The 14,253-nt window shown below is 43.6% G+C and overlaps 1 protein-coding gene across 1 annotated transcript in view; it reads right to left on the bottom strand.

The window, feature by feature from the left end:
- Positions 1–12,693, bottom strand: part of LOC119160964 (FK506-binding protein 15) — a 290,382-nt gene extending 277,689 nt beyond the window's left edge. The window contains exon 1 of the mRNA XM_075880249.1: positions 12,565–12,693. Coding sequence (XP_075736364.1) covers positions 12,565–12,587 — 23 coding nt within the window. The 5' untranslated portion in view covers positions 12,588–12,693. The remainder of the gene's footprint in view (positions 1–12,564) is intronic.
- Positions 12,694–14,253: the final 1,560 nt, after the last annotated feature.

Genomic DNA, 14,253 nt, shown 5'->3' with positions numbered 1-14,253 from the left:
ACCAGAAGAGGCCAGTGCGGCGCTCCATGACGTCGCAAACGTCGATCGGTTTGAAGAAGATGCGCTCCCTGGTCGCGGCAACTAAGACGTTGCGGCGGAAGTGCAGCAGGCTGAAAGAAATGAACAGTAATTTGCATTCACAGCTAGAGAAGCTAAAGAAAGATTTTTTCGAGATGAAAGCCCTCGCCGAGGCGAATGGCGCTCTAACGCTGCAGGTACGCAGTTACGTCAGTGGACGAATGTTATATTAATCCTTTTATATTCGCACTTAATTTTAAATGACTCTGAACATAATAACAATTTAGGAGTAAGTCAATTCTATCAACATCACCCGTACTACGAGAGGACGTCCGGTGAGCGAAGGAATTCTCGAAACTATAAGAGATTGTAAAGGTGGCGATGCTACCCTTAAGTTCTCGCGCATCGGCTAGCAGTGACGTCATACTTTGACGGCCTCAGGTAATGTCTAAGACTGCTGTGTTAGTAGATGCAAGGTCTGAAGTAGCAAGTTTCAAAGAAATGTTCTCAGCCAATGCGGCCAAGTACACAAGGAGCGACGCAACATAAAGCGACGTGCACGTGTCGAAGATTGTTCGCCAAACTCAGAACATTAAACCTAGTCTTAATTTTTTCTGTTCTAATAGTCGTATGATCGGAACAGGAACGATAGAGAATTATCAGGTACTCATTTATCAGTCTATTAACTTAGTGTCCCTATACTTTTTTGTAAGAAACGTCAGAAAGGGGAGGATGGAAGCTTGCAGTAAAAAACCTGTGAACAGGGGTTGTTCCCATTCTTTAATCGCTGTTTACACACACACAAACACTGAAAATAATCATGAACCAACTCGCTTAATCAGTAGTTTTAGCAAAGTTGTTTCGAGGCGGCGTTTCGACAAGCAGGCTTGTTTTCTGAAAGACTGAAATACAATTATAGCCTTAAGGATGACAAGTCCGCTGTCATGATGTCTGCTCGAGAGAAACTCTGTTTATAGATTTTCTTCTTCATATAAATTTACGTGACATTTTAGTGTACGCCGATGCTGGCAATCTTTCTGGTCATACGAAGGTGTAGGCCTGACATAAGGACACGGAATAAAAGAAGGTTGGTGGGTAAGCGCGCACATGAGCAAGTGTTTAAGATACGAAGGTCGGTGTGTACCCCCTTGCGTGATTGGCGCACCCCGAGTTTATTCCTTTATCCTGCGAACAACGAGTTCAAATTTCTGTCGTCGCAAACAATTAGGGACATTGGACTGACAACTGGAAAGACAGTAATTTGCAAGCTGTGTTGTGTTGGTGCTATGGGCCGATCGGTTTATGCTCGTACAGGAAGCCACGCTTGACGCACATGTGATGTCTGCCTTATAAACTTGAGCGAGCAGCATTGCATTCAAAAAGGAAGGAATGGTTTGGAAAGTGTAAGTGAACAGTTTCCGCTAGTCCGTATGTGTGAGTCGGTGGCCGGTTACTGAACATGACGCAAGTCTGAAGTTGCGCAATTCATTAATGTAGCATAGCTGCAATTGAATGTCCACGTGGTGACATGAAACATCTATTATTGTCTTAAGAGTAAACGCATATCTTTTCTCGCGATTATGAATTGTTGAATAAGGAATGATGCCAAATGCAAGGTTTCGACAATCAGGTGCACTATTCTTTGTCAGGACAGCAACAGCCTCCTTTAGTAGCGTGTGTGTGAACGTTTGCTCACTCTCCCACAACATCTAAACTTGTCTTGACAAGGGCAAGTCCAGTACGTAAATGTCGAATTGTTGGATGCGCCGGCATTCCCTGCTCTACGATGTTTCAGCGGGTCAAGCTTCCATTCTCCCCTGCACTTCCGCTTTCTTCCAGTATGTTATCTTGCGCGTGATTTACGCATTTCAACTGCCCTTTCATCATCAGGAAATGCTGGACGAGAACGACAAGAAGGCTGAATTTTTGAAGGAGCAATTGCAATGCCTGCGTGAGAAAAATCACCGTTGGAAAGAGGTGACCATCAGGCAGGCCATAATGTGGCAAGCTAAATCACCCTGCGGGTACGAAATGTTGCGGAGGTCTGGGTGCCTCACCCTTCCAAGTCGCATGACACTGAAGCGTTACATTGGCTACTGTACTGGAGCAGTTGTTTCGTCGCTAATGAAGCAAAGGCTGCACACGGAAAGCACACACTTGTCCGAACGGGTACGTTACTTCGATCAGAATTATTTACAATATGCACGCGAATAACGAAGGAAGCAGCGCACGCGGCAGTGTTTGACTGATCAAAATACATGCTAGTATAGCCGAATGAAAAGTGATTTAAAGTGAATAAACAGGGACCAGACCTGTGGCAAGGATTACTCGAACGTAAGATGTATTGTTTAAGAGTATACGGCAGTGCGCTATGTTTGCTCTAAACCCTAATCATTTCTGTTAAATTATGGGTCATGTACGGAACAACAAAGAAGGTTATTTATATAATTAACTGTCTCCGCCGATATATAACGCATGTCTGTTAACAGTGAATTCCCCCCCCCCCCATTTTTTTTGTTAGGAAAAAATGGGCTCTTTGATTGTGGATGAAATGTCTTTAAAGCAAGCACTGACGTACGAAAAAAAAGGAGACAAAGTCCATGGCCTAGTCGAAATGGGAGGCCTAGAAAAAGAAGTGGGCATTCAGAACGAGCTGGCCACACACCTTCTCGCCTTTGTATTTGTAGGCTTATCAACGCACTACACGTAAGTGAATCATCACTTTGTCTATCACTATACGTTTCGCTGTGACTGAAAGACTAACCCCACCTATAGATATAAAAAGAAAACGTTGTCTTTAATTAACCAATGATGTGCTATTCCGCGACCAGGGCTGAAAGTCTGGGGAGGGGCAGGGGGAGTCGTCTTCTATTTTTTAAGGAGGGCTCCCCCCCCCCTTTCCCCCGGCAAGTCAACTTTAGCATTGTGCACTTATTTGACAAGCACTCGAGATGAGCAATTGGCTCTCCTCCTCTCTCCAACGGAGTGAGATTTTAAGCCCAGCTGACACCGACGCTACAGAATACTGCTAATTTTTATCTTTTTCAGGCTACCCGTGGGATATTATTTCACGCAGTCAGTAAAAGGAGACCACCTGCATGCATCAACTAACACTTGAAGTAATTAAGTCCATCGAAGAAGCAGGATTCCAAGTGGTCCGACTTGTAGCTGACAACCACGCTTCGAACAAAAAGATGTTCACCATGTTAGGGAATGGTCGTATGATGCCAGTTGTGCCGTAAGTTGCTAAGTATATATTTTTGCTCTCAGCTCGCATTAAGCTGTGCGCAATGCCTAGTGTAAATATTTTTTTATATGTATTCGCAGTGTGCCCTCAATGTATGCATGGATCGAATCCCAGCTGCGGCTGCTGCTTTTCCGATGGAGGCGGAAATGTTGTAGGCCCGCGTTCTCAGATTTGGGTGCACGTTAAAGAACCCCAGGTGGTCGAAATTTCCGGAGCCCTCCACTACGGCGTCTCTCAAAATCATATGGTGGTTTTGGGACGTTAAACCCCACATATCTATCAATCAATGTATGCACGCGCATGCATGCCGTGTTTGAGTGAAAAAAAAAACAAAAGACTTGGTCGCACAAAAAAAAAAGCCTGTATCAGCATCAGAGCCCCCCCCCCCCCTTCTTTTTTTTTAATCAGCGCTGCCATATAAGAAAGCCGTGTCCATAACAAGATTGCTATCAACAGTACAATCGCTGTAAATAGCCCGTCTTTACAAATCAATTGACGTTACGCGTTTGCGTAATGTATGCGCACCTGCATGCGACTGTATGAATGGGTGAGTATACTTAAAGTTTCGGAAGATTTAAGGTGTAGGTAATCTCAATAAAACACACACACAGACCTGCAGGATCATGGCATGAGTGGAGAAATTTTATAATAAGGTAATAATTAACAACGCACACGTCCTTCGAATGGCTAACATTTACATTACTTTGGTAAAAAACAGAAAACCGTATATGCAACTAATTATTCACACCGCAAACGCCGCCTTTCTCCAATTTATTTATTCATTTTTTTTTGTTGTTGTTGCAGACATCCAATGGATATGAATCGGAGGCTCTTCCTTTCTTTTGACCACTGCCACATCCTGAAAAATCTCCGCAACCAGATGTTGTCCACCAAACGCGTTCTGTTCAACAATGGGCATTACTACAGCCCCACGTATTTGAGAAAGTTGCTGGACATAACAGAAAAACAGTCGTCGTTCAAGCTTGTTCGGAACCTTACGCAGAAGCACGTTTACCCGACGAACTTCGAGAAATTAAGCGTGAAGAGGGCCGTTGAAGTGTTCTCTCCACAGGCATGTATAAGAAAAGGTGTAAACCCATTTAGCGTTAGTGTCACACACTCCCAGATTCTCTGTATTCCTTGTAGACATCACAATGCGTGACGCACACAGGTCATGCAGGAAATGCCTTTTCGTTAGCTGTAAATTATGTAGCAACCTGTATTACACAAAAAAATACATCTAATTGAGCTAGAATCATGCTCGCAGTTTTCTATCAGTAGTGACGTTTATACTTCTCAAATTCTTTGGCGCGCTCGGGCAAACTTTTATGCGCTAATATTACGCCACAACTCATTTTACATCATATTACGTCAAGTGAATGTTCATGCAGAAGCAGAAAAAATTTTGCAGCTTTTCGTTCAAATGAAGCAGTACAAAAACTGCCTTTTAATAGTAATTCACCGCAAACGATACGTGAATATTCATGTTAGTTTCTGGTTTATTTGTTTGTAGAACCCAAACGGAAGCAAATGGTGAAAATGTAATTCAATACGTATATAACTGCTAACATATTTATCAGTATGGTCACATAAAAACATGCACATGAGCTGCTGCTACTGCTGCTGCTAACAGCGCATGGTTATCTGAACATACAATTTCCCTTTCTTAACGAATGTACCTGCGCGTATTGCTTACCACACAATAATTACGTATCATTAGAGCTTCTATAAATATATGTTCACTAACACAAACTCACTTAAAAGTGCACGTTATTGATGACTGCAGTGCCACTTGTAACTCGTCTCACTTGCTGTATACGAACGTCCAAGCTTAGAAACCTCTCTCTAAATAATTCCGATCATTTTTAATATGTCGCGTCTCCTTGGTTTCTAGGTGACATCGGCCTTACGATACCTCTTACAATACGGCCGCAGATTTGGCATTTTCGGGTTTGAAGACTGCCTGCCAACCATCGAGCTGATGGAAATGATATTTAAATGGTTCACCATACACAACATAAGAAATACAACCTTCCACGTAGTAAGCCGGGACCAAAACAGGATGCCGTTCAGTTCCCCAGATGATGACAGGTACATTCCATTTATCCCGCTAGGTTTCATATTTTCTACAATAAACTGCTTTATTTTCAGGTTGATATGGCTGGAGCAGGAATTTCTGCCCTTTTTCGCAGCATGGAAAGCCGCGGCACCACATAAGAGGGCATTCATATCTCTTGAAACATACGAAGCTCTCCAACTGACCACAATGTCCACAGTACAGTGCACACAATTTCTCATCCGTTCAGGTTTCCTATACGTGTTGACTGCCAAATTCTCCAGTGACCCTGTCGAAGCACTTTTTTCCACCATCAGACAGCTTCAAGGAAGCAACGATCAGACAGACGCCCGTGCTGCGCTTTCATCACTGCAGAAAGTCCTCGTGATGGGAATGATGCACTCATCACCAAGCGGCAGTACAGAGCAAACAACGTCTCCTCTTGGATCGCCCAGTGCAAGGCAGGCGTCGTGCTCCACAGCAGTAAAGCAAGCCGGACAACCTCTGGAAATGCACTCGCTAGTAAACCAGAATCAAGGGTCGTCAGGCGAGTGCGCGGCATCGACATCTGCTACTATAACCCAGACGATGCGGCCACATCTAGAAGCCCTGCAGACTTGCCGTGGTGCGCTTTTCATATCTCGTTGATTCCGTGTAATGGAATGATTTACATTATTTAAAAATTATTACACACCGTCCAACAATTCCCCACTATACGATATTATGCATATATTATAAACTCTGCGCTGCTTACTGTGTTACATGCAAGCCGCGTGAGGCAGCGTTTGCGTCAGTGCACGATGTAGATGAAAACATGCTTCTCAATCAGTTATACTGTGTATGTATGTAACGATAAGTCCATGGTACAAGCAGGTACTATGGCTTACATTTAAAAATATAACATGCTTTCACCAGGCGCCCACACAACTCGACTAACCGACGTCCCTTTCCCGCAATCGGGGAAGAAATTTTCGGCGGTTTTGAATCGCTGTCATAACTGGCACACAGATGATGGCATGGCTCGTTTGCGTTCGCCTTACTCTCTTGAGATGCTGTCCCTTCCTAATCCCGTCGTCTTTCTCTTGCTTCTTCTCCTAGATTTTTTTTTATTTTTAAACGTTTCTCCCTCAGTTTTTTTTATGTTGTTGTTTATACTATTCTCCGGACTTCTTCCCTCCTGTCGTGACAAGCTATAAATCGACGCGGAAAATGTGTAAATATTATTATACCTTGAAAAAGACGGGGCTCTCCCGACGCAAACGTCGGCTGAATGAACAGTTATCTTGATGATATGTGGGGTTTAACGTTCCAAAACCACCATATTATTATGAGAGACACCGTAGTGAAGGGCTCCAGAAATTTCGACCACCTGGGGTTCTTTAACGTGCGCCCAAATCTGAGAACGCGGGCCTACGGCATTTTCACCTCCATCGAAAGTGCAGCCGCCGAAGCCGGGATTCGGTCCCGCGACCTGCGGGTCAGCAGCCGAGTACCTTAGCCACTAGACCACCGCGGTGGGGCAACAGTTGTTATCTGAAAGCGCATTAACATCCATATATATATATATATATATATATATATATATATATATATATATATATATATATATATATATATATATATATATATATATATATATATATATATATATATATATATATATATATATTTCTCATATTTTGTATACGGACACGTGTCGGTTTAATCATGCATGCTTATCTATATACTGATAAAATTCTTGCACACTTTTCATTTCTACCTTCCCACAGGTGCCCCACAGCCAGGCATAAGGGCCAGCACGCTTGGCCTTATAGCGGGCTTCCTGGTGAAAGCAGCTGAGGATTGCATTACTTGCGACGACTGCATCGGCAAAATCAAGGCTCCCAGCTCATCTGGACCAGCTACTGCTGTGATATTTAATTTAGACAGGGGAGGGCTTTCATACCCAACGATCTCATTTCTTTCCTTTGTGAGCACTCTAGAAAGGGCCGCGGAAGCATTTGCGCCATTGGCCATTTCCAAAAAGAGGCCGATGGCACTTTTTGTGCAAACTGTGCTACCTGCAGTGGCCTTGAACCCTCTTTTCAGCCATAAAGGCGCTACTAGCGAGCACCGAGAAGCCATGGCGCGGCTAGTGTTGCAAAAATTTAGCCGTCCTTTCTTCTCAAACTACGTGCGGGACAAAACAGCCAAAGAAGGAAAGAGAAAGAGAATAGCCGAAAAGCCAAAATCTCGCAAGATTTTAAAAGTTTAGTTGCATGCCTCCATTGTATCATGTACGCGCCCAGAACCTTGCTAGCACATTTTATTGAACTATGACCCAAATGCACGCAGCTCTGTACGCGTACATATGTTTTTCTTTATTGCAGACACAAGCCGTCACTGTGTGCCAGCAAGTAGGATATTCTTCGAAAGTGCAGAAACTTTGTTTGAAACATCAGCTTTAACTGGCATATTGTGGCACGCATAAGTAAAGCGACAAATGTGTTTTGTTTCATTTTGAAGTGCTGTAACATTGCTCGAATCACACGCATACACTCGCCAAATTCTTTTAGCAGAAACCTTGATATCACTTTGAGGGATCTGCTTTTCATTGACAAACGAGTATAATGGCACATTTTCAGCATGTGTACGCGCCCCAACTGCGGGTGTCGCCCTTGGGCGCTATCAATCAAACATAACCACTAGTACAACAAAGGCGGTACTATTCCGCCCTAAAAATAAGTCTGTTAATGAAAACATACATTTCAAGTATGGCGATACTATTATTGAGTTAGTAAATTGTATAAAAATTCTTGGAGTTACATTTTCGAGCAATATGCTTTGAAACGATCGCATTTACAGTGTGCTGGGTCAGTTATCTCGCGTAGAGGGCACGGTGTACAGTGGCAAAACTGTTCTACTATACAAGGTAAAATTCTTACTTTATAAATGACTGTTCTGTTGGCATCTTGCTTATTGTTTCTTGGTATGAAGGACTACGACTAACACGCGCTTACAAAAACTGTACCTGATGCAAAAGACGTATATTAGAATAATTTTTTACTGGTCGTATGATGCTCGCAGAAGTGAATTGTTTCAACAGGCTGGAATACCACCCCTACATCGTCTCTACGATTTTAAGTTAGCATTGGTGGTCAGGCGTCAATTTCAAGAAAGTCGACATTATTTGTACGACCTCTCGAAACTGCAGCCAAATAATTTGTTCGAAACATGACATAAAGAAACATGGAAAATAAAAACTTCGAGAACAAACTACTCCACAGATAGGTTGTTCTACACAGTTTCTACGTTAATTGATAAATATGTGAAAGCTGGCATAGATTTCTTACTCTGTACCCGAACTCAATTGCACGATATACACATGTATAGTTTTCAAGATTTCTTTGCAGTTGCTACATTGTTATCATGGTTGCTATTTTTATTTTTAGAATTTGAACTTGATATTTTTGTAATTGTTGCTTAGATAACATTGCTAACTGTTTGCCAGTGCTGTCGTGCTAAAGGCGTCTGTGGGCCTATGTCAAGCTGCCTCTTTCGAAGAGCAGCTTTTACCTGCCGCTGTCCTTCATCAAACTATTGATGAAAAATAAAACATTATTATTATTATTATTATTATTATTATTATTATTATTATTATTATTATTATTATTATTATTATTATTATTATTATTATTATTATTATTATTATTATTATTATTATTATTATTAACTATGCTCGACAAGATGATGATAATGATGACGATAAAAACTTTATTGGGGTCGCAATGTGTTGCCCTCGATAGGCACATCACTGCCTTTACCATATCGTCTCATCGCACGGACATATAAAATCATAGAAACGCGCATCGGCCAGCGCTCCCCGTTCCAGCAGACAAACTCCCGTAGCGAAATTTGACGCACAATTTTTGTTGTGTAGGTCACAGTAAGAGTTAAAGCTTCAATTCCTGTGTCTCTCCTTGATATGCGTCCGTGGGCGTATGTGCATTATTCTCTTCTATCAATTGACTACAAGTGTAACACCTGTCCAGGGCGAGTGTCCAAGGTAAGTGCTCAACAGGGGCACTGCGTTTCACCTGACGCGTCCTAAACAACCTAAAATCAGTTTGATATTCTATTACCAATGAGTACATTATTAGTCAAAAGCTTTATGAATACTAAATTGAAGTTTTTTTAGGCTGGAATGGCAAAAACAACCATGCAGCAAGACATTTCTACGCAAATATACAGCTTTAGAAGTCAATCAACCAGTATAGCCTAACTACTAAAATGTAACACATAGCACACGTTAGCCTTTTCAGCAAAAAACAATCACACGTATAGGCAGTTTGTCACAGAAGCAGACGCATGGTATCAGTCCGTCGCCCTCCTGCCGGCCGCACAGTAGCAGACGAACAGGTTATAGGTAGCGCCACCTACGGCGAGCGATTGAACGAGAGCGGGGACACGCGCTCCCATAGGAACCCCGCTATCTGAACAGGTCAGGAGTGTAGTAGGTCATGTCTTCAAATAAGTTTTGGCAGCGTCTTCTGCGCCGCGCGTAGCAGCAGCCATCTCCACACAGAAGTGGCTTCTGCGCCGCACAAAAGTGACGTCACTTTAAAAATTACTACCTAAAGCTAAGTAAACGTGTAAATTATTCGTGTGTAATGCGTTAAACCTACAACAATTTTACTAAGCAGGTGTTTAACGAGTCAATTAGACTAAGTTTGTTATTTAAATACATATTACAAGTATTTTAAATACAGGGGGCGCCATGGGCGCTGCGGCTGCGAAAGGTAAACATTATAGAGGCTAGAAAAGTTTTCCTCACGGTTTTCCTAGTGTCGGGAAGGAGCGCGCCGAAGCGAAATAGTCTGCAATGATCCACAGTATATAGCACCACAGCTCGCTGGCGCGCGGCTTTCGTGGGCGTCTGCGCGCTTTTGTGCGGCTGTTCGAGTGCGAGCATAATTTTTTGGCCGCTCACTACAAGTCCTCCGCAGACACACGAAAAATAATCAAACATGCGATTACATACACTCACGATGGCGATCTTGTGAGCTTGACAAGCGCACATTACGCGACCACGGCTTGGGTGCGCAAACCTCATCGGAAGGGGTAGTTTGATTGCGGAGATTAACGTGCCGAAACTGCGCCTTCGTGGAGCGCTCCCGATTAATTTCGACCACCTGGGGATCTTTAACGTGTGCCGAAATCTGGAACACATGGGGGTTCTTCCTTTTCAACTCCCTCAGAAAAGCGGCCGCCGCGGCCAGAAATTAAACCCGCGTCCTTGTGCTCAGCAGCACAACGCTTTAGCCATGCACTAAGCCACTGCAGCAAGTGAAAGGGGCAGTTTTTCCTTTATCGGCCCTGTACGCGTGGTTACAGCCACCCTGAGTAGTAATTAAAATATTACTACTATTAAGAGCATAGCGGAAGCAACGAGTTATGAAATACAGCTGAAGTTTCCAATACAAAAACTACCACACAACAACCCCAAACATAACAGAATTCAAGATTGTCAATGAGCATTTATTGCAGCGTTACAAAATGAAACTTCAAAAATCACACATTTTGAAAATTAATACACACTCCCATCTTTGGGAGCAAAGCAAGAAATAGATACATAATTTAACAAACAGTCACATTTTCGTGCGAAAAACAAAAAAATACACACGAGCACAGAACATTTTACACTCCAAAAAAGTATGCACGACGGTGCGTGTACAAGGCTAGGTCACTTTGCTGAACTGCAGACGTTTTTATTGACATCACCTCATTTTCAGAAGTTTTTGTTTTTGCCTCTGAATGCTCCTCTCCAGGTTCTTTGCTTTTGCAAAAAAGTGTAATCGGGTCAGGGCATAGAACTTAATTATGTTCCTCGTAACATCCCTTCCGTGTTCGCTGCACCCAACTTCTTTCAGCTGAGCTCCATGCAAAAACTGCAAAAAGTCCATCATGCTTCCAGCATGAAGCTCATTTCTGCTGAAGAACACAGTAAAGGTGTTTTCAAGATTCCCAACGAGCTCCTCGACCGGCTTGTAAAATTAAATTAACCCAGCATGATCAAATTCTCGTGTAAAAGAAGCATTATCATTGCACTCTGCTTGCACAGGCAAAATACAAAGAGAAGAAGCTAGCGCATTCAAGGCATGAAGACCTTTTGAGAGATTTTCTCACAACATAGCCTGCTATGTAAAATACAAGGCGGCTGTCACTGTGCTTTTCAATGCAGCTTTTGTGATCAAGCAGCCCTTGTGTTCGCAACACATATTCTGTACGCTCCAAGTTGCCATCATCCAAAATCTCGTCAATTACTGCTGATATGTGGGCTGACTTTTCTCTACCAAGGTCAGATGGTCCCAAAAGTGCTGTGACAACTTCTTCGGGAGAGTTCCCATTCTTAGGGGACCGTGCTAGGCTGTAGAATGACAGACTGTTGATTATTATCAAGAACTGCTCCGGTGATGGGTGGTCATTGCATCCGAAAGACTGCCTTACAATTCCGAACACATTTTCTGTTTTGTCTTGGCTTAAATTTGCCGTTAAGAGATATTTAAAACCAAGAGAGCTACTCAAGTAGCAAAGAAGTGACAGCGTGCTTTTCAAAGTCACACGCAGCCTACAGGCAGTTCCTGGACTCAAAAACCCGCCACCATGCTCAGCAGCATGATGTTCCCACTCAGCCAGGAATTCAATGAAATTGTCGTGAAACTGCGCACTCAGCGAGTTTGGTCCGAGGCCTTTCGATGGTGTTCTAGATGTCATGGCAAAAATCAGCTTCTCCATGAGCTTTACAAGCTCTTCTGTAGGTTGGACTGCTCGGAATGTTTTGTCCAATTAAGTGTTCTTTATAGAAAAAAAGCTCCTTAAGGACTTCTTCACTGAACAACTGAAAATCTAAGTTCACCCGCATTTTCTCAAAAGAATTTGGCGGAACGTGAGACTTGGTAATGCGTGGCATAACTTTCAGTGTTAGAGAATTCTGGTCCTCTTTCCAGGCTTCCTTAATTACATCGGCATGGGCATGACCAGTTGGAATTGGGAGACCCTTTGACACGAAAGCATTTCGCACACATTTGACCAAATGAGGAAAGTCGGAGATAAAATGCGGGCTTCTTGTTGCGTCCACTGGATGGGGAACTTTGCACTTTATTTCTTTGATAGATGCTGCATAGGTAAGAAAATTTTGTTACATAGGGCAACTGAACAGGCTCAACGGGATTAAATACAAGGGTCGTGATAAAAATTGGCCTACCTTTGATCCCAAACAGTTTCCATAAACTGCGATTCCAAGGAGCCCCATCACTGGTCCAGTAGTCGACGAAAAGGCCAGACTTCTCAGCCAGAATTGTGGCCTCCAGAAGAATTTTCGAAAGAATGTTCGCCTTCACGTTTCCCTTGGAAGAGAAAACCCCTAGGATCTGGGTCCAGTTCCCTGGAAAAGGAAATAAAAGGGCTTTGTTAAGTGCAACAATTTTGCAAAGAGAAATGCTTGTGCAGTACAATTTAGTTCCAAAGTATAAAGTATCAAAACGTTAAAAAGATTATACTATCATCATATGCTCTACAGAGAACTCACCCTGGAAAGGCTGAAACATGATGGCAAGGCCGTGGTCACTCACTGTAGTCTCGTTGCTTTCAGTAAATGGGCCGAGGTCCACAAAGCCGCTCAGTTCTCCAGAGGTCCTGACACTGATGTTCTCTGAGAGTTTTATTTCGTCGAACACAAGACCACCATGGCAGCTGTGTGCACCCATGCCTACAGTCTTCTTCTTCAGTGCCTCGAAAACGCTGGCATTAAAGCCAAACGAACTCTTAAAACCGGCCATGTGTCGGTCTAAACAGGACTTGCTGGGCAGAGCCAGTATCTCATGCCTCCGCACGTGCTCATAAAGCTTGGGGCTCTTTATGCGCATGAGTATACACTCCAAAACCCAGAGTTGGTCGTACACCATGCCCCTGGTTGAGTTTCTGGAGGCAGCATATCAAAGCATGTTTTCACAGCAAGGCGTTGTTTGGGAGGCAGACTTTCGATCCTCTCATCCAAGGTTGAACTAGCGATATTCTGGTTCATTATTTTAAGATCTTCCAGGCTTCTGCGTGCCTTTGTCAGCTTTCTTTTCGTTCGGAACAACTCGAGCGACTTTCTGGCCAACCACTGTTTGAAGCTTGTGCTGCGTTTCCTCTTCAGCCTGTACATGTGATTCTGCACAAGCTTCCGACTGTATTTACAGCGCAAACAGGGTTTCCCGTCGGGGCTGGTCACCAGGCAGTTCTTTGCGAAGTGGGCTGCACCAAACTTCAATACTGGCCACTTGCTACTGGCTCAATGCCACATCCTGGGCAGTCCAAGTTTCAGTCCATCGGCCTTCTTCAGTGCCTCCGCAGAGTCACACTCGTTATTTACAGGCAGTTCATCTGTCTTAATGCCGCGGCAGAACACGGTGCAAAGAAATGAGTTTTCCTGCGCCGCAGTGGCTTCTGTACACGCTGAAATCGTAACGTGTTTCATAACACGCAAGTCGCCGGGTTCTGAGCTTGTGTGCCAGGCGAAACAGAGGGCTGTAGGCAAGACAACCTTGCTGCACAATGGGGACGGCAAAATGATGCCCCCAAGCAGCTTGGGTGGCTGCGGCGTTTCCTCCGGGCAGACATCCATCTCAACGACTACATCAACGTCGGTGTTGGAAGCACTTCGTTTCGCCGGTGCGGCTTCGGTGTTACCGAAGTCTCTAGCTTTCCTTTTCTTCGGCACCTGCTTCGTGAAATACGAAGGAGCATCAGGAAATATAGTAGGGACGGCGTCCTCTGTAAGCGCTGGACGTTTACAGTCAAGTTGCACAGTTTCTCCATTGAATACGTGCGTAAACTTTTTCCAGATAAATCGTTCATCGAAGTGGTGCGAACAGAGAACACAGGTGTTATCCAAAACTTTGTCCTCCCG

Source organism: Rhipicephalus microplus, chromosome X (genome assembly GCF_043290135.1).
Source record: "Rhipicephalus microplus isolate Deutch F79 chromosome X, USDA_Rmic, whole genome shotgun sequence".
Classification (NCBI taxonomy): domain Eukaryota; kingdom Metazoa; phylum Arthropoda; class Arachnida; order Ixodida; family Ixodidae; genus Rhipicephalus; species Rhipicephalus microplus.
Note: the sequence above shows the minus strand (reverse complement) of the source record. Positions and strands in the feature narration are given on the sequence as shown.